General features: G+C 37.1%; 1 protein-coding gene across 4 annotated transcripts in view; it reads right to left on the bottom strand.

Moving 5' to 3' along the window:
* POSH (SH3 domain containing ring finger posh) overlaps window positions 1-21,430 on the bottom strand; it is a 248,230-nt gene extending 226,800 nt beyond the window's left edge. The window contains exons 1-2 of one of the 4 annotated variants that reach the window (XM_081737938.1): window positions 21,004-21,430; window positions 5,463-6,028 (exon numbers count right to left, since the gene is read on the bottom strand). In XM_081737938.1, coding sequence (XP_081594064.1) covers window positions 5,463-5,882 — 420 coding nt within the window. In that variant the 5' untranslated portion in view covers window positions 5,883-6,028; window positions 21,004-21,430. The remainder of the gene's footprint in view (window positions 1-5,462; window positions 6,029-21,003) is intronic. The other 3 variants (XM_081737939.1, XM_081737940.1, XM_081737941.1) reach the window with 3 other exon arrangements.
* Window positions 21,431-22,329: the final 899 nt, after the last annotated feature.

Raw genomic sequence — 22,329 nt, 5'->3', positions numbered from 1 at the left:
TCTCGTGGCTATGTGGATAGCTCACGCGACTTTGGCGTGGGAGACCCCGGTTCGATTCCCGGCGAAAGCTCATGTGGTTCAGATCACCTTAAGTTGTAGATTCATGTCTTACATGATCTCACTGCTGAACGGAACGGTAATGTCTTATATAGTCTCGCTGCTGAACGGAACGGTAAACTCAAATCTAACCTAATCAAACTTATAAAGAATAGATTTCAATGTCTCACTTGTCATTCCAGTTTTTTTTTTTCTTTTGCTCAGATTGCTTTGACTTAAAAGTAGAATAAATAATAATAATAACAATAATTTCAATTTGATCCGCGCATTTCTTGTGATTAAATGTCGTAAATCTAGATTTTGCTGACAGTGATTTTAGCTACGTATCGATTTCAAAGTTCCTGAGAGCAACTTCAGAAACCACTTTGGACGACGCGATAGTAATCTACACATGAATACTTGTATTTAAGAAAGAAAAAAAAAAAAAACTAGCTATCCCCTGCGTATTTCAAATATGTTTATTCGAAACACAAAGAAATGTTGAAAAATAAGTGGCTAAAGTCATAAAACAATGTGATGTTTCTTTTCCTTTATCTTTCTTCTTCTTTTCTTCCAAAAACAAAATAAATATTTAGTGACAATGAAGAATTGTTTGCAATTATTTTGAAGGCAACAAGGCCATGAATATGGGATGAAAACACGCCGAATTACCACCACCTACAAAGGTCTGACTTTAGTCCTTGGCAAAAACAACTGGGTCATTCCATGTCAATTCAACCAAAATTTTGGGGAAATTTAACCCACTATCTCAGATTTCAATGAAATTTGGTAGTGTAATGAAACTTTTTATGCTAATTGCAAATATGTAAATTTTATTGAAATAGCATCAGTGGTTCAGAAGTTATTGCATTTCAAAAATGAGAAGAAAATCCATGTTTAACGGTCGTGACACGATATTTCCGCGTTTTGGAAGAACACTAAAACAATCATATTTCGGTTCCTATTAATGCCAGAAACAAGATTCTTTTTTTATTCAGATTGTCTTGAAGTTGTTTACCATTAAAAACGTGAAAACTTTCCTTAGAGCTGATAGAAAATTTATAAAGTCATTTGAAAGGTAACATTTTGAGAAAAAAAAAAAAAACTAGAACGCCATTTTGTAAACTTCAAACCTTTATTTCTCAAAATCCCCATCATGGATTTCAACGAATTTGTTTTTGTTTGAAAGCTTATTACATCTAGTTTCACATATTCAAAAATTGTGATGGGCCATCCAAGAACTGAGAAGATATTCCAGTCAGTGTTGCCAACTGATTGCGAAATAAACATTTTCCAATAACTTCCATACGATTTAACATACCCATCCCAAAATTGTTATAAGTACTCTTCAGTATCCTAGAAACATGTCTGTGAGCATTACCACTCCTCCCAAGCAACCCAGTTGTCAGGGTTGCCAAACAATTTCAGGGTTGCCTGTCACAGCGTTAGACGTACGTATCTGTGCCAAATTTTGCAGTAAGCTTATTACATTTATTTTCACTATACAAAAATTGTGAAGGGCCATCCAAGCACGAAGGAGAAATAGGGAGTTTCGAAAATCTATAGGTAAGGGAAAAAATACAATAATCTGAACACTAAATGGGCATTAGCATTTTTAAATGTTAATCAGAATACTACCAAAGAAGCAAATATAATAAAGTTTGATAGTATTATATGCCTACATGTTATGGCACATAAAACAAATATTCGGTTTTGCTGTAATTAGATATTAACATCAAGTACTTTTTGCAAACGTTTCCCACATTGAAGTAACTACTTTCAGAGACTTCGGAGATAACTGGTATGTTCTGCCAGTAGCAGTTGTTATATCCACTTGCATTGTACGTGTTCCCGGAATAATTTTTGCTCTCAGAAATCTTTGTTGAAATGTGGCACGAACAATAGCCATTTCGTCTTTGTACGCAAAGAAAAACATGGTGCTAATAAGGTTTTCTTCACAGAAATGAAACATAAGGGCACATATATTTATTTGATCAGACAATGGTCTCTGAAGGATTGCTTTTGTCACTACCCGGTTAAAAGCCCCACCAATTCCATCGCATTGGGACTCTCCAAGGCTGGTAGCAAAAAAAGACCATTTTGCCACCATATCATGGAAATCACTTGTGTGGAAGTAAAGATTTAAGAAAGAAAGCTTTTTATATTGAGCTCCACACCCATCACAGAAATACTCCGCTTTTGTTATGCGAGGAAAATCTTGTTTTAAATCCGACATTACAAGTTTCTGTGTTTGAAAGACTGTTGATACGTCATGTTCCATATCATCTGAAAGAATGCAGTAATTTCTGTGTTCAATACTCATAATTAGTTCGTATATATGTAATGTCGCACGCAATAATGCAAAGTGTGGGCACAGATACGTCTAACGCTGAGACAGGCAACCCTCAAACTGGTTGGCAGCCCTCATAACTGGGCTGCTTGGGAGGAGTGGTAATGCTTACAGGCGTATTTCCAGGATACCGAAGAGTACTTATACCAACACCTTTGGGGGGAGGGGGTAAGTTAAATCGTATGGAAGTTATTGAAAAAAAAAGTTTATTCTCAATCAGTTAGCAACACTGACTGGGATATATCCTCAGTACTTAGATGGTCCATCACAATTTTTGTATATTGAAAATAGATGTAATAAGCTTACTGCAAAATGTTGCACAGATATGTCTAACGCTGTGACAGACAACCCTGAAATTGGTTGGCAACCCTGACAACTGGGTTGCTTGGGAGGAGTGGTAATGATTACAGACGTGTTTCTAGGTTACCGAAGAGTACTTATAACAATTTTGGGGGTGGATATGTTAAATCGTATGGAAGCTACTGGAAAATATTTATTTCGCAATCAGCTGGCAACACTGACTGGGATATCTCCTCAGTGCTTGGATGGCCCATCACAATGTTTGTATATGTGAAACTACATGTAATAAGCTTCCAAACAAAAACAAATTCATTGAAATCCATGATGGGGATTTTGAGAAATAAAGCTTTGAAGTTTACAAAATGGCGTTCTAGTTTTTTTTTTCTCAAAATGTTATTTTTCAAATGACTTTACCAATTTTATATCAGCTCTACGGAAAGTTTTCATGTTTTTAATGGTAAACAACTTCAAGACAATCTGAATAAAAAAAGAATCATGTTTCTGGCATTAATAGAAATCAAAATGTGATTGCTTTAGTGTTCTTCCAAAACGGGGAAATATCGTGTTGCGACTGTTAAAAATGGATTTTCTTCTCATTTTTGAAATGCAATAACTTCTGAACCACTGATGCTATTGCAATACAATTTACACACTTGTAATCAGCATAAAATGTTTTATAACACTACCAAATTTCATCCAAATCTGAGATAGTAAGTTAAAAGGTTTGGTTGAACCGACGTGGAATGACCCAGCTATGTTGTCAGCACAGTGGGATTATCACTATGTAATCTCTGGCCACACCACTACCAAAGGAAATTATTACGGAGTTGGAAAAATTGTGTAACTGTGTTGGAGCAACGTGTGATGCTGTTGACGGGTAATGCACCAGCGCACAAAGCTCAAGAAACAACCGCATTTGTAAAATAGTCCGTCTGGTTTCAAAATGATACCCTGTTCCGCTTATTTTAGATCAAGTCAATTCGGACTAGGTACTCCCAGAGCTAAAGGAGCCACTAAAGAGCTAACGTTTTCTCAACAAACGATCAGACATTTTAAATTTAGAACAATACGGTTCAAGATATGATAGAGTACTCTCCGATAACGCCCTACATAGCTGCTTCTATAAGAAATCAAAAAATATAATACCTCCTTGTATTTTGCAAGTATTTTCTATTAATCCTACCGTATCTGCCGCTCGTTCGTTGGAATTTAGCGTCCATTTTGAGCATCGAGGCTACATGAGAATGGACATAAACAGTTCAGTTTAAGGTGAAATGCGAACCACCGTAATGCGTTCAAATTTCAAGGCTCTTTCACCGGGAATCGAACCCAGGATCTAGTACACCAACGGCGCGCGCGCAAGCCTTTACACTAGCGGGGAGGATTATTAGTCTTATCTGTTATCGGACAAGCAGTGTGCATCATAGCTACCATCAGAATACTCTTATCGCAGATTTAACTATCAAAGGTACTATATGAAATCCGGAATACTTTTACACGTTTAATTGCTGCATTGGTTCTATTGTTTAATATGATCATTGGCAGTGAATTACATGACCTTTTTCTCACTACAGTACCATACCGAGGCTATAAGAGACTTACAGCTTAATGCAGATTCCACGTCAAACCTATATTTGATATATCCGCAGTGCTGAACACGGAAGGGTACCACCGAACCAATTTCAAGGATGACTTTAGTACCTACCTCTGATTTAAGAAACCTGAAGATTCATCACAGAAAAAATAGAAAAATAAAAAAAAATAAAAAATACTCATGCAAGCCACCAGTCATGACCAGTAGTGTGATACTAATGACTGGGTTGGCTTACACAATTTGTTGCATACAGCATGGAACTGTCATAAGTGCTCCCAACTCTCAAAAACACCCTTTGTTGCTGTGGACTCTACAGAACATTATTGGTTTTGGTATTTGGCCCACTTATGTAGGTTCTCTGTTTTAAAATATATGTTGGTTCTTAAGTGAAAGTAAGAACAATTTCTTACAACTTTATGTACAAAATACAAGAGTCCTGCCAAAAATACGAGACCCCAGTTTGATGTTGGATCAGCGGCAATGGCTAGTTATATTGAAGAGAAGAAAAGAAAGAAAAAAGGAAACTGCAGTTACATTTCTGTTAACTTGTTACTATTTTTCCGGATTGGTTCACTTATTTTTGCCATGCGCTAGTATTTCTCATTTCTGATCGGACAGCATACAAGCTATTTGGAAACACTAAAATATTCTAGGAAATCATCCTCATACTTTCGTAAATTATAGAATAATATGGTACAAAAATGCCCTATATACCACCGAACATCGGTAGGGATGGTAAAATAAAAGTACCGTAACTTGAGAATGTGGAATCACGATCGACTATAATTAGTTTCAGCCTAGATTCTATTAACGTATCAGTAGATGTAAAAAGAGGCAACAAGGCTAGCACTGAAACACAGGAGAAAATTCATGAGGTCTTTCACAAACAATCAGGAACCGAAAACTGGTAAAAATTCCATATTCACATTAACGTAATCTACGCTCAAGACAATCCCTATATTCTTTCGCCGAAATTGCGTTCTCGAGCTATGATCCTTTATTTTGCGTTCCTCCCAACTTTCGGCGGACTGTAACTCCGAAATTACGCATTTGTGCAAATACGTTGGTCTATGCGTTTTGGTTTTCATGTTTTTGTGTGAGGAATCATTTCCTAAAGTTCGTTGTTGTCTCCGAACACCCTATATACATATATATTGAAAGAGAGAAGTTTCTTTTACTTACCTGCTTTGGAGACGAATGAGAGCGTATGGTGTGTTCTGGGGTAGGAGCACCTCTTGAGGCTAGTGTAGGCGAAGGGTGAGCTGGTGAATGGTGCTGTATCATAGGCGAGGCGTGGCCTATAGGTGGTTGTTGTTGCGGCTGCGGCCGCAAATTCACATGACCCTCCCGGTTTCTCTTTTTGGGGGCATTTTTCATACCCTCCAATATTCGCATTAAGAGTACATTCGGCGGGAGATCTTCAATTTTTGCTTCCACCAAAATTCTACATTCTGGACAACGTAGTTCTTTGTGGGTGCTCACGATCTCCTCCAAGCACTTCTTACAGAAAGTATGCTGGCAGGGCAATACTTTGCTTGAAGTGTCTAACCTCTCTAAGCATACAGAGCATTCAAGTAAATCATTTAACGTCCACTCATCCATTGTGAATTACAACTATATCATCCCTCTTTGGTACACTTACACCACGAAAGCATTAAGCACGGATACTCTGATTTAGCACTAGATTCACGCATTCTTCATGTACCATCCATTAGTGATAACAGCACAATTCACTGCAGTTCCAGCTCCTGAAAATAAAAAATGAAAACAAATTAATGATACTCCTATAAAAACAGACTATGAGACAATTATTACGTGGATCGACCAGAAAGTAAAGAACGATTGCGCATCGCGCTCGGCGCTCACCCTCACCACTACAATCGCGTGCGCGGCAGTTAGGTCCTTCATTCATCTCAGTGTGAGCCGAGTTTCAATGCTTTGCGGTCACCCTACTTGTTTTTGCAGCGAACCAAAATGCCGACGCCTATCGAAAATCCCGCCAAATGTGAAGTCAGCAGGAACTTCAACGTCCACAGTGGGAAATCTTTCGCCTCCTGCCTACAACCCTGACTTGGCACCAAGTGACTTTTACTTATTCCCGAAACTTAAGGAATTTTTGGGTGGAAAACAGTTCGCAAATGATGAACTCAAGCAAGCAGTGACAGCCTGGCTCTAATCTATGGCGGCAAATGAGTACAAATATCGGTACTGAAAAACTGGCTCCACGTTATAGCAAAGTGTCTTGACAACTATAGTTATTATATAAAAAAAATAGAGTGAGAACCTGTGGCTTTGTGAAGAAAGTTATGTGCTGATATCTTTAGTTTTTATTTAACCGGTACGTGACGTTTGGGCGCCGCCGTTTGGGCGCGGACGTTTGGGCCCCGCCGTTTGGGCACTGGACGTTTGGGCGCGAAGCCAATTGGGCGCCAGACGTTTGGGCGCGAGTTAAAAAGTCGTTATGTTAGGCGCTGAGTACAAAGTTCGAATCAAGATATCACAAGGTGTCTACTGTAGTGGAAGTCCTTGAATTATACTGGATTTTGTTTTACATACTAGAAATACTGGAATTTCAAAATTATAAAAACTGAATTAACAATTAAATTTTGTAAATTTAAGTTTCAACGAAAGTTAAGTGTGCTTTTTATTTGATAACTTTTCAAGCCAAATGTAAGTCGACCAGACTACATATGATTGACTGCATTACATACATAGTGAGCCTATTCCATTAAAAAACTTAAAGCAGGCCTTCTGCTGTAGTTACGCAATAAGTGTGAATGTCAAACACATTTCTAGTGGCTAAATGACCAATATATGTACACTTAACTATTATTTTTCACTTTGAAATCGTTGTTTTTTTTTTTCTTTCGCCACTTTCTTTAATGCAGATTAAATGCTTACAAGGGACGAAAAAAATGTGTGTTAAGTTTTGATTTTTATATTGGAATGTTAATAAAAAAAAGTGATACCAGAAATACGGCATACTACAGTTCCTAAACTCAATGTGTTAGACATCCTGTATGCAAAATATGTCTTAGACACCATGTATGCAAAATATCTTTCCCTCAACTCGATTAGGATATAGGATTTTTAGATTTCTGGGCTCTCGGCATCTAAGGCCATTTAGCCCGTCACGTTTGAGGGAGCACACTATCCGGGGAAAGGGAAAGAAGAAAGGATTGGGAAAGGAAGGAAGCGGCCTGGACCTATAAATTAGGTACCACCCCGGCATTTGCCTGGTGTGAATGAAGAAAACCCAGGAAAACCTCATTCAGGGTGGCTGGCCTGAAAGAGCGTGTTACACTTTTTCGACCGAGTGCCCCCACCGGGAATCGAACCCGGGACCGATCGCACCGAAGGCGAGAGTGTTAGCGATACGCTGCAATCTTTTATTGGTAGTTCTTTATTGAACTTAAGGAAGAGAAGAGTTTGGCAAACGTAATACGAAAGAAAACAAATTTTAATATTCATAAATATGTAATTATTAACTTTCTTTAAAAAAATACAAAAATTAAATAAATATGTTTTAATTAACATTAAGAAAATTAACAGTTCGTCTGATTCCTTTATTTCCTAGCTTTCTTATATAATACAAAAATTAGATCAGAAGTACAAGAATCGTGAACAAGCGAAAAATCAATCCATGACGATGTTAGGCAACAAATGCCACAAACGCATTAAACTATTTAATTTAGATGAATAAATAAGACAGAGATAGAAAATATACAGATAAATGAGGTGAGATAAAGATAGAAGTGTAGGAAATGTATATATATCTTGATTGCCGCTTAGTTTTCAGTGCCTAGCTTACTTTATATGTCGTAAATTGTGATTTTTACTATGTACCTCGCGCCCAAACGTCTGGCGCCTAAACGGCTTTGCGCCCAAACGTCCGGCGCCCAAACGGCAGCGCCAAAACGTCCGCGCCCAAATGGCGGCGCCCAAACGTCCTGTCCCGTGGAAAAATTGGTACAATGTTAAATGTTGAGTAGACAGAGAAAACCCACAGACACGATGTTGTCCACCGCAAACTTACTTGACCGGGAATCGAACCTGGGACTCAACGCCCCACAGGTAAGCGTTCTACCACTGAGCCACCGTACCCTCTACATAACGGTGGCAAACATGCTCGTTTACGTACATATTACTTGCAATTTCACAGGAAATTTTAGTATTGTTATTCAGTATCTGCAATAGTTGATAAAATCTGAAAAGAAAAAATGAGTGGGGCACTGATGAGTAATAACTCTTTTTAAGACGAGGGAAGAATTTGGAACAATGTAATTCATGTGTACGATAACCAGCGGATAATGGGTGCTTCTTTATCATCTTATTATTATATGACCCTTACATGCCGAAAGCTGACTTTTGATGTCAGTTTATCCTGGTATATATTCACGCCTACAGAAAAATACCGTTTCAACGTATTCTGATCAGATTTTATTTTATTTATTTATTTATTTTTATTGTATAAGGTTCATGTGGGGACGGGAAGATAGAGATACGAATATTCTTTCTACCTCCTAGAAATAAAAATGAAATGAAATGAAACCTTTGAGTTTTACGTACCACGATTATGCCGGTTACGCTAAAGGAGACGGTGATTATGAGTAATGAAGGAAATGGTGGAATGAAGAAAGTGGAAGGAAACGGGAGAACCCCGAGAAAACCCAAGCACACGGTGTTTGTCCACCACAAAGTTCACTTGGCGAAGGTTGGGATCGAACCCGGGACCCCAAGCACCACAGGTGAACGCTCTACCACTGAGCCACCGCGGCCCCCTCACAGAAATAAAGATAGTTTGCTGGAGAAAGATCAGGAATGACTATTTTCTTTCAAAATTGCTCAACGACTTTGACTGCACATACTCCATAAATTACATTTCATTAACTTATCTTTGAGTCTTTGTGAATTTATGCAACACCAAATATATTATGAACACGATCTGTTATTAGGGTAAGCTCCAAACCATGACCGGTGCGTAAACCATAATGCACGAGCAGCCTTCACAACATAGGCCGTTCAGCACCACACTATCTAGCCTCCAAGAGAGCTGAAGCCTCGGCCGCAGCGAAATATCATTAAGAAGCCTATAATATAGGGCAAGCACAAAAACAGTCAAAATGTTTTCCTCATTTGAAAAAGGCATAATTTTAATACTAAAAATACTACTCTGCTCAAATTGTCGCAGTAGTTACATTAACTCAAAAAGATTCTAGTGGTGTTCACTGGCTCTCTGGCATGCAATATTTTGGGGGGATCAAAGAAAGTTATTTAAATGGTACTACCTAGCCCAACCTATTTATTATCTTCGATTCCATTTGTTACCTTTTTGCTTGCCTTCACGGACTCCGTAAGGTATATCAAGAACTCTGTTGCAATTGTTTCACAGCCCGAATATTATATTCCAAATAAATATAATTATTATTATTTATATGTTATTCTGTCGTTAGTAAATAAATTAAATTAAATATTGAATATTTTGTACTTCAAAATATTGGGGGGACGCCAGAGACGCCCGTGGTGGTGCTGATTGGAATTACAAACACGCGATGTTGGCGCCATCTGTTACGCGGTAACCATCGAGATAATCCAGCTGTAGCTAAATCTTATGAAGCGTTAACTGATGTAATGGAGTTTATAGCAAATTAATGTGTTCGTGAAAATCTGGTAAATCTAGATGTCCAAAATGATTGTTGCATATGTATAACTGTCTTTTTGTAAGAATATAATTTGATAATGATTTTGCAGGGTACTTTTAATACTGATACTGTGTGTATAACCGGAATATGTATAGTTGTAGTAAATTTCATAGGAAAAGAATTATAAATACGAAAATTAGAATGAGTAAAACAAAATGTTGCTAAATGGACACGAAAGTTTTATTGTTCTTATTTATTGCTCTTTTGACATGAAATTTGCCACATACATGTCTTTGCTGATTATACACGTACTAACATTATAAGAAATACTGGCCGAATTCGTTATCAAATTACATTTCTACAAAAAACATATTTATAGACACGCGACAATAATTTTGGACATGAGTGTACCTACACTACTCAGAACCCTGAGTGATCGTCAGGAATGCATCAGTGCAGCTATAAACTCCAATACATCGGTGCCGCTTCACAATATTTGGTTGCAGCTGAATTATAGTCTTGATGATTCCCGTAACAGATGACGCACATATCGCGTGTCTGTAATTCAATTAACGTCACCAGAACTTTACGAGTTTATGCAACTACAGTACCCCGAAAGTTGGAACAGAATAGTAGTTTTGGTATTAGAAGTTATACTCTTTTCAAATCAGGAACTGTTTTTGTGCTTACCCTGTGTACTCCAAACCCTGTATATTACAAGTCTTTTTACTAAGGGAAACGGTAGGTTATTTTCGGAGAGTGAAATTTTTTGGACAATTTTCTAGTAGGAACGAGGTACGCGATTTTGTTTCTATTTCATATACGTTTCATTGAAACCGCACAATACGACATAAGAAATTTCAACTGGAAAAAAAAAAAAAAAAAAAAATCCACAAACCCAACCTCGAAGTTACATTGTCCTTTTTTAAACACTACCTCGGAAATGCAGTCGAACATCATACAGGCTATTAACTATAAAACCTAAGAAGGGGTAGAAATAACATTAGATAAGAGGGCGACTGTTATAATAATAAAACCTTTTTTTTACATAATTTCCTCTAAACTTACTCGGGATCTTGTTCATCAACAGCTTCGCAGTATGATATATAACTCATATTTCGCGAAAAAAAAAAAAAAAAAAAAAAGAGCAAGGGGTTATTTACTGCTATGGGTGAGATTTCTAGAACAATGTTCTCAAAACCAATGCAGGCGATTTTGTTCATATTTCGCAAATAAATACTTCCTTAATCGTACAATATTGCATGTAATTTTCCTTGTTTATTTGAAACGATTCCGCGTCACAAGAAACCCGGTTCAAATTTATATTACTTCCAGTTTCAATACTGATTTTCCGTAGACCTACAACGGTAAAATATATCAAAAAGCAGCTTGCTTTCTGCAATCGATCCAGCGTCCCGAAGCTCTATTAAAACAAGTGGTTCAAATTAACGACTTCCGGTTTCAATATTTATCGCCATAAAACGAAAACGGTCAGAGATAACGGGAAGTGGTTTCTTCCAATCAATTCAAAGTCTGAAGAAGACATCATAACATGACCATACACAACACTTTACCAAAAACTGGAAGTGGCTCAATTACTATGAAGTTTTAACATTGATGTCCGCAAAGATATTGAAATGCTGTTCTTCGCAATCAATTCAGCGTCTCAAGAATAGGGTCTATCTTCTCCCTTAACCCTCTCAATTCAATCCGGAAGTTTTTGTCATGCACGATTTTTAGCTTGAACCTTTATTGCCATAGAGCAAAAGCAAAATGAAATGAAATCTCTGAGTTTTACGCCCCACGGTTATGCCGGTTAGGCTAAAGGAGACGGTGATGATGAGTAATGAATGAAATGGTGGAATGAAGAAAGTGGGAGGAAACGGGAGAACCCGAGGAAACCCACGCACACGGTGTTTGTCCACCACAAAGTTCAATTGGCGGTGGCTGGGATCGAACCCGGGACCCCAAGCACCAGAGGTGAACGCTCTACCATTGAGCCACCTCCCTAAAAACAGCTTAAATATGTTAAACAGTATTTCTTACTTTCTGCATTACGTAATGATACAGTAATCTTTGATTTATGTATTTTCTTCTTTAAAGAAAAGAAACTCGAAAGTTTACTTCCATCAGTTTTTCAAATACTTTTCTTTTTGTCCCAGCAATCTCAGGTCGGTTTCACCCAGCTTTCCATTGTCTCCTCTTCTGAGCCACTTTTCATTTTCCCGCAGATTTTGCTCTCTGAATCTTGCATTATTTGGTCCATATATTTTAATCACGAACTTCCTATTTTTCCTAACGCCATTTCTTCGAAAGAAAGCAGTGTGACTACCCATGTCTTAAATGTGTCGAATCTTTCTTTCTAAGGGCAGTTTCCGAAGTTTGTGCTCCGAGGCTAAAGGAAACGGTAATGAAAAAATAAATGAAATTGTAGAATGAAGAAATTACAAAGTATGTACTGTGAGCCGTTGTAAACGACCTCATTTATGTATATACCCACCATCGCTGACGCGCCTTCTTGCTAACGCTCGGGCCACCTACTGCATTCGAACCCTGTCCCGGTTGGAGAGCATTCGTGCTTCTTAGTGGCCACCTAGCACAAGTTGATTCGTGTTTTATGCCGTATGTCCACACTGTAGTTGTATTCATGACTACATCAATTACAAATAACGAACCGTAATATCACCAATAAGTGAGCCCGAGTCACTTCCAAGTGATCTGAGGAAGGAACTAAACAATACCGATACCGGTAAAGAACTGAGCACTTATGAAGATTAACTGACTTGTTTAATGAATATCGTTTTGTACTTTTAGAAATTCGAAAGAGCAATGTTGTTTTCAGTTGGTTTATTTTTCTTTTTTCTTTTTTTTTTAAAGTAAGTATTGATGTGATGTTACCAGAGTGACAACTGTACAAGTTTTGATTTTTATTTATTTCTTATTTATTATTATTATTATTATTATTATTTAACTTGGCCGAAATATCGCCCTTGTGGAATATTTTTCAACAAATGACTTATATCATATGGTAAGGTTATTAATAAAATATGCACAAAATCCCGAGTCGGATGTTGAGAAAATGGTCCAGATAAAAAAAATCTCTATCACTAAAAGTAGTAAACTACCGGTTATGAAACTTTCCATGAGTAATTACTAACATCGTATTGTGAGGGTGTAATGAAACCTTTATGAACTATGAACAAAATCGTATAAGTCTAGTTGAAGAAATCGATCTAGAAACTTCACCTCGAGTAAACTATCCCTTTTGGCTTTCTTATATGGTTATTAATGAAACAGCTATAAACAACCTTGTTTGAGCGGTACGTGACGTTTGGGCGCCGCCGTTTGGGCGCGGACGTTTGGGCCCCGCCGTTTGGGCACTGGACGTTTGGGCGCGAAGCCATTTGGGCGCCAGACGTTTGGGCGCGAGTTAAAAAGTCGTTATGTTAGGCGCTGAGTACTAAGTTCGAATCAAGATATCACAAGGTGTCTACTGTAGTGGAAGTCCTTGAATTATACTGGATTTTGTTTTACATACTAGAAATACTGGAATTTCAAAATTATAAAAACTGAATTAACAATTAAATTTTGTAAATTTAAGTTTCAACGAAAGTTAAGTGTGCTTTTTATTTGATAACTTTTCAAGCCAAATGTAAGTCGACCAGACTACATATGATTGACTGCATTACATACATAGTGAGCCTATTCCATTAAAAAAACTTAAAGCAGGCCTTCTGCTGTAGTTACGCAATAAGTGTGAATGTCAAACACATTTCTAGTGGCTAAATGACCAATATATGTACACTTAACTATTATTTTTCACTTTGAAATCGTTGTTTTTTTTTTTTTTTTTTTTTCGCCACTTTCTTTAATGCAGATTAAATGCTTACAATGGGACGAAAAAAATGTGTGTTAAGTTTTGGAATGTTAATAAAAAAAAGTGATACCAGAAATACGGCATACTACAGTTCCTAAACTCAATGTGTTAGACATCCTGTATGCAAAATATGTCTTAGACACCATGTATGCAAAATATCTTTCCCTCAACTCGATTAGGATATAGGATTTTTAGATTTCTGGGCTCTCGGCATCTAAGGCCATTTAGCCCGTCACGTTTGAGGGAGCACACTATCCGGGGAAAGGGAAGGAAGGAAGCTGCCTGGACCTATAAATTAGGTACCACCCCGGCATTTGCCTGGTGTGAATGAAGAAAACCCAGGAAAACCTCATTCAGGGTGGCTGGCCTGAAAGAGCGTGTTACACTTTTTCGACCGAGTGCCCCCAAAGGGAATCGAACCCGGAACCGATCGCACCGAAGGCGAGTGTTAGCGACTACGCTGCAATCTTTTATTGGTAGTTCTTTATTGGACTTAAGGAAGAGAAGAGTTTGGCAAACGTAATACGAAAGAAAACAAATTTTAATATTCATAAATATGTAATTATTAACTTTCTTTAAAAAAAATACAAAAATTAAATCAATATGTTTTAATTAACATTAAGAAAATTAACAGCTCGTCTGATTCCTTTATTTCCTAGCTTTCTTATATAATACAAAAATTAGATCAGAAGTACAAGAATCGTGAACAAGCGAAAAATCAATCCATGACGAGGTTAGGCAACAAATGCCAAAACGCATTAAACTATTTAATTTAGATGAATAAATAAGATAGAGATAGAAAATATACAGATAAATGAGGTGAGATAAAGATAGAAGTGTAGGAAATGTATATATCTTGATTGGCGCTTAGTTTTCAGTGCCTAGCTTACTTTATATGTCGTAAATTGTGATTTTTACTATGTACCTCGCGCCCAAACGTCTGGCGCCTAAACGGCTTTGCGCCCAAACGTCCGGCGCCCAAACGGCAGCGCCAAAACGTCCGCGCCCAAATGGCGGCGCCCAAACGTCCTGTCCCGTGTTTGAGCGGCTTAAAAAAAAAAAAATTAAAAAAAACTTTATTTTCCCCCTCCAGTGAACCATTCTTATTTCTGGTGGTAAGACGAATATTCGAATCTCCTGCTTAAAGAAATTTTAAATCGAAGACATGATTTCCAATAACGTGTAACTGAAGAAAGGTTGTAGAGTGGTAAACTCAAGTGGGTGAAGTGCATGGACTAATTAAAAAACAAATGTGAAAAGTTTGAGGTTACCTTACTTTGGCAATGCTTTGTTTTCCTATACTGCTTACACCTGTTATATTTCACATATACAGGGTGTTTCAAAACAACAACAACTTTTGAGAGGTGATTACTAACACCAAGATTAAGATAAAAAGTATAGACCAACCTGGGCCCAAAAATCCGTCATTTCGAAGTTACAGGCTGCCGAAAAAATGAACTTTGAAGGTCCATAGCTCCAATACTATGGAACCCATCGTAGTCGTGTCAAGACTTCACTTAGGAACTAATATCTGCGCTGTCCAAAAATACACGTTTCAGAATCCTGCGGTACTCACGCAACATTTTTTGGCTACAGGAATATAACTTGAAGTAGCCTACTCACCAACTACATCTATAAAAATTGTTGCGTGAGTACCTTAGGATCCTGAAACATGCATTTTTGGATAGGGCACATATTAGTTCCTAAGTGAAGTCTTGACACGACTACGGTGGGTCCCATAGTATTGGAGCTATGGACCTTTAATTCATGTTTTCGTCAATCTATAACTCCGAAATGACGGATATCTGCACCCAGATTGGTCTATATTGTTTGTCTTGGTGTCAGGAATAACCTGTCAAACGTTGTCGATGTTGTTTTGTATACAAGTAGACTGCTAGTGTAACAACCACAGAATATCTGGAAATATTATTAACTCCTTGAACTTACCTTTTAATACCACTTATAAGAAAATTCACAGGAAAAAAGAAAAACACAAGAGGCTACAATAAGTAACAGACCCAGTGATCTTAAACTTTGAAAAGGAAGAAGGCAAATACCTTCTGATCACGTAACTGAATACCTGAATTTTTAAACTCCACATCTAATATTTATGTTCACGAGGTAAGGATTAGTGGTAGAGGGTTCACCTCACCCATAACCGGTCTGGTTCAATCCAATGTCACGTCATTTATATATATATATATATATATAAACTTACTCTAGCTCTCCCTACTGGCTAGATCGTAAGCCTTCGTTTTACGTGATCTAGGGTTCGATTCCACCTTAAACCGCAGGTTCGCGTCTCACGGCCTCGGCGCTAAAAACGGACACTACACTTCAACAAACAAAACTTTTTCTTTGTGTGATTCATTCATACTGTTCCAGTGTTCTGTAAGCAAAAGTGTACTTTGAGCAGAACATTCACTGGAACCGATTCACAATAAATAGCAATACGAGGAATTACGCTGATTTTTTTTCTTTACAAAATAGGTCCAAACTTACCTAACCCTGAGCTAACCCGACCCAACCCTATTTATCCCCACCTTACCTTATGAGAACAGTGCCATATCCTGTGACAAAATCACTTGTTCTGCTCAAAGCGTACTATTGACGTTCTGTAATACTTCATTCAGTGACATCTAAAAATTGCAGGGTTGGCAAAACCATGGTTTTTATTTTTTAAAAAAAAAAACTTTAAAAAACTTTTTTTTCCTGTTCGTTTAAATCAGGTTTTTATGATTTAATTAATTTGCTCGAAGTATTTATATCAGATAGAAGTATTTATAGCAGATATGGACAGAAAAAAGGCTTTTCGTCCTGGTGTTATTATGGAACACTTGGTTTATGCTGGAAGGCTTCTCATAAGCTTAAAGCGGAATCCAAACTGCTTCTCGGCTTACATCCGAAAAATTGTCCTCCATTTGAACTCGAAGCCGGACTAATTGGCTACTAATGCGATGCGTCCTCCGACTCACTCACGAAGGACTTCTGACAAAAATACGTTGTACTAATCTTTGCATATTTGTTAATATAATTGTCAAGAGTAATTTCAGAAGGACAAAAAGATAAACAATTGTACAAGTGAAACCATTATACAGAATTACATATGGACAATTTCAAAATACTGCAGAGTACAGAAGAACTAATTTAGTCCAAGTTAGTTCATTACGACTTCTGTTAGTCCAAGTTAAAGAAATACGACGACTTAATTTGCATATCAGTAAGAAAAGTGAAAAGATACGAATTATTTGAGTCCATATTGGCTCTGACCAATTTATACATAAACAAGACACCAAAGATACTTCTGATTTCAATAAATGCCTCTCATGGGGTTTGTATGACCCCCCTCCCCCATAAAAAAGTACAACAATTCGATTTCATCAATAATAAACATTATTAAGAAAGGAAACAATATTTAGAATTTTCCTTTGATTGCAATTGCATAACAATAATAAACTATAAGAAAATCACAAAAGAAACATTCACAAACTTATAGAAAAAAGTTGCTTTCGTAGTATAATACCAATAATCAGGGTTGGCTGGTTTAAAACAAAAAACAAAAAAATGTTCGTAAAAGTGTAAGTGTTTGTAAAATCTTGATGAACACACATTTGTGGGTTATCACGTTTCACTCCCGTATATTATTCGTATTATATTCAGACCTAAATTCCCCATTCATTACTCAAAAAGATTATACTACAAAAGCAACTTTTTTTATAAGTTTATAAATGTTTATTTTGTGATTTTTTATAGTTGTTATTATTGTTATGTAATTGCAATCGAAGAAAAATTGTAAATATTGTTCCGTTTCAATGTTAACTATTGATGAAATACATCGAAAATGCCGTACTTTTTGTGCGTGTGTGTGTGGGGGAGGTCGTACAGACCCCACGAGAGGCATTTAGTGAAATAAGTATCTTTGGTATCTATTTATGTATAAATGAGTCTGAGCCAAAGTGGACTCAAATAATTCGTATCTTTATTCGTTTTTCTATTGATATGCAGATTAAGTCGGTGTGTTTCTTTAATTTGGACCAATAAAAGTCGTTGTTAACTAACTTGAACTAAATTAGTTCTTCTGTACTCCGTAGTACTTTGAAATTGTTCATATGTAATTCTGTGTAATGGTTTTACTTGTGCAACTGTTTATCTTTTTGTCCTTCTGAAATGACTCTTGACAGTTATATTAAGAAGCATGTAAAGATCAGTACATCGTTTTTTTTTTTTTTTTTTTTTTTAATTTATTATTATCAGGATTCCTTCGTGAGTGAGTCGGCAGACGTAACGCATTTGTAGCCAATTAGTCCTGGTTCTGAGTTCAAATGGAGGACAATTTCTCTCGGACGTAACTCGAGAAGCGGTTTTTATTCCGCTTTAAGCTTATGTGACCCCTTCCAGCATAACCCGGTTGTTGCATAATAACATCAAGGCGAAACAAACTTATTTCTGTCCATATATGATATGAATATATAGAGCAAATTATTTAAACCATAAAAACCTGGTTTAAACAAAAAAAAAAAAACGGTTTATTTGGTTTTTATTAAATAAAAACCATGGTTTTTGCCAACTCTGCGAATAATATACGAGTGAAACTGATAATTCATAAATGTGTGTCCATCAAGATTTTACGAACACTTACAAATTTTGTAACAATTTTTTTCCTGAAAAAACCAGCTATTGCTAAATCGGACGCGATGTTACGGTTCCTCCTTTACTCTTGAGAAAAAAACTAATTACCCCATCCCTCATAAATACAATAAAGTTATATGATTTTTGAAAAACGTTTGTTGTGCAGTTAACAATGATTATCACTAATCTTACATCTTTACCTTTCCTGTGAGTAAAATAATAACGAAATTCCAGATAATGGTTGATCACTTTCCACTACCTAAAGGATACAAGCTTCCTAGACCAACTACAATGCACCATTAAAACCTAACACAGAATAAAAGTGTCCATTTTGTGTGCGGAAATCGGAATGAATTTACGTTGGTTGAAGCTTCACAACAGAGTGATGTATATTACTTTCACACATTTTATAATTCAGTGGTTTTAAAATTTTATTGGCTCATGAAGGTAATGACTGGACACCTACTCGTTATGAAACAAAACCGACTTCGAATGACAAAAATTCCTACTATTATAGACTAAATCCATCTTCACTAGGTGTGCCCAAACGAGATTTCCATGAACAGAGAAGCACTGAGAGTTACGACACAGAACGCGTTCTTCAAAGTTAAAGCGTCTTAAAATCAGGGTACGCACTGTATTTTGAACAAACGCAACAGATTACCAGAGTTAGGGCGTCGAAGGTGCTGAGGCGAGAGACAGCTAAGTCAAAGTGACTTAAATACCTTCGAAAAAGGTATAAGCTATACAACGTGATAAAGTTTATATAGTCTGTAATCGTTTCCCCTTACGATGGAGTGCTTGAAAGTGGGACTTGTGAAAGGTGTGGTGCCTGCAAAAGTATGCTTCCTTAGCTGTTGCCCTTCCTATGTTGTCTAATGACTAATTCTGTTCTATTCTACTCTTTCTTTCTGAATCACAAATTTCACCCGTAAATTCTTCAAACAAGTATCCTCCCATATTTCAAAATCTGTACCACATATTCAACACCCCAACATAATCACGGGTGAAATCTGGGGTTAAGTGCCGTATCGCCGGACCAATTTTAGGAAAATTACCGGGTCAATTGGAGAATTTATTTAAGTTTGTGAGAAAGAATGAGTACAAGGGAGGTAAGGGGAATAGTAAAAGTTAAGAAAGTGGTTGTATTTGTTGATCGTTTTTGATGTTGTTAGCGGCACTGTATGTGGAGGCGGATGGACTATTTCGCGGAGATGTACACTTGTTTTACTATACGGATCAATTGTAAAATGTACAGAAAAAAAAAAAAAAAAATAGGCGAGTCTTTAATTTGCCCATTTCATGTCGAGAACAGAACCCAACCAATCCCTGCCGAGCTTCTAACCCATTCCTACTACTACTATTCCTACTCTAACTCCTGCTTCTACTACTACTAATACTTGTACTATGTATCCGTATTAAAGTAATACTATACGCCTAATGTAACGTAATCTAGCGTAACTTAATGTAATCCAACAAAATATAACCGAATGCAATACACTTTTGTGCTTTTTTCAGTTTTCAAAATGGTCCGCCGATACGTCACAAATGCCTAAATCTGTATTGGGGGGGGGGGCAAGGTAAAAAAAAAAAAAGAGAGAGAGAGAATGTTTATAGGAAAAACGAGTTGTTACGGAAGGGCAATTAATGTGTGAGTAATCTGAGTAACTAATAGAATAAATGCAGTGTGTGCAATGGAGATACACGAAATGTTGCCGGGGGGTCCAAAACTAAGCAGTAATAAAAAAAAATCGTTGCCGATCTACACAAACCGCGGATAGCATTAGCACAAAGTTATACTTCCAATGAAACACCTAATGTAACCTAACTGAAACTAACATAAACTAAAAAAAAATTATACTATATTTAACATTAAAGTATCAAGTTTTAGAAAAAAGAACAAAGTTCAACTTCCCTTCAAATAACATAACCTAATCAAGCCTAACTGAAACTAATCAAAATTGGGATATATTTGGCAAAATGGGTTAACTTTACAACGCCCGCTCCAGCAGGCAGCCTATACTCACTTAGAAACGAGAAATTACATACTAATAATTTTATGAAAGTGGATCAAAACTTACTTAACCTTAAGCTAACCCGTTCCCAACCCCTACCCTACTTATTTATATCTTACTCTACCCTACCCTACTATACCTTTTAAAAGGGCCCTACTTAGCGATGCACAGCTGGAGCGTGTCTTGTAAAGTTTACCCTATATTGGAATATAACCCATTCACTCCATTGAATGTGAACAATTTTAAAACGTTTATTTCTTCGATTCACATGTGTCTGAATTCCACCACGATTTTTGTCACATTGAATAAAGTTAACTTCTTGTCATATCCATTGTCTTACTATTACTATCAAATATTTCCAAACCTTTAATAAATTACAATCGAATTATCAATAAACGCCTGATCACAACATGTAAATTACGAGTTAAAATTTTCATATGCATCACCCACGAGACATCATGATATTTGGCGTGTCGTCAGGTCATGCATACAGAAATTATCTCTTGAATGTCTCAAAAGTTTTATTACCTAAGCCAGAAACCAAAAGTAATGATACTTACTTAAAGCCTGAGATCCATTTCTTACTTATATATTAACACAATACACCAGTTCTCATTGAAAAAATCACCTTATCTAGCTTCCTGTATGCGTAGTTTACCACCCTTCCCGTTTCCTTAGTGCCAACAAACGGACACCACTCCGCTTAATTTTATCTCACACAAAACTTCTCGCCAGTAATAAATATCGCTCTACAATAAGCGATTCAAACTTTCTATTTAAATATCTTTTTAACATTCGATATCTTACAATAATAACATTTCCGGCGTACGAATACAATTCACTTCACTTCCCCTGCAGCAACAACATTCTGCGGCTGGCCGACAGGCTAACACAGATCACACACATACATCTCACGATCTCTCTTTTTCTCTCTCTTCTTTTCTCACTCTCATATCATCCACTCTGCTCTTGTGTTCTCTAGCAACACATTTGCACCTTCCTGCCATCTACCGGTTATGATCTGAACTGCTTTTATTGCACGACACGTTTCTAAATTGACATTGTACCGTTCAGTACTGGTCAAAACACTTTGCACCGTCAACTATTTTTAAATAAGTTGTACTCACATTTTTGTAAGTAGCATTGTTGTGATTGTTGTAATTGACGCAGTGACCCAGTGGTAAAGCGTTCACCTCCGGTGCTTGGGGTCCCTGGGTCGATCATGGCTCACGCCGTGTGGACTTTGTGGTGGACAAACACCGTGCTTGTGGCTTTTCACGGGGTTTCCCGTTTCCTCCCACTTTCTTCATTTCACTCATCTCTCATCATCACCGTCTCCTTTATCCTAACCGGCATAATCGTGGGACGTAAAACTTAAAGATTTTATTTAATTTCTTTTTTTGGTAAGAAACATTGGGTTGCGCGTGGTGATATTTGCTCTGATATCATCTTTAATGCCTGCCTTCAGAGTAAAACTGCAAATGTTACCGACACTAACAGCAGTTAAAGCAAAAGTTTTGACGATTTCTAACCTAGGCAAGATATAAATAAGTAAGGTCCTCGACGCATATTTTAAGACGTTTTATAGAGCAGTGTTTCTTCCAGACCTGTTTTGGGGGTCACTGCCCCCCCCCCCCCCCCCGAGCTCGGAAAGTGCCCTCCCGGAGAAGACCAAAATAATACGTCGGTAATATAATAATAAATAGAATAGTATCAGCAGTGCCCCCGGAATACCAAGTGTTGCCCCCCGGAACATTGTTTCTGAAAGAAACACTGGTTCCAAGAGGTGCTCGATCAACAGTGGCTGATGCACTCGTAGAGGTGTTAAATCATATAACAACTTCAAATGATACAAAAGACTGGATCAACCTATGTCTATTTCCATT

This window comes from Thermobia domestica, chromosome 14 (genome assembly GCF_964235325.1).
Source record: "Thermobia domestica chromosome 14, izTheDome1.hap1.1, whole genome shotgun sequence".
NCBI classification, from domain to species: domain Eukaryota; kingdom Metazoa; phylum Arthropoda; class Insecta; order Zygentoma; family Lepismatidae; genus Thermobia; species Thermobia domestica.
This window is presented reverse-complemented; position numbering and strand designations above follow the sequence as displayed.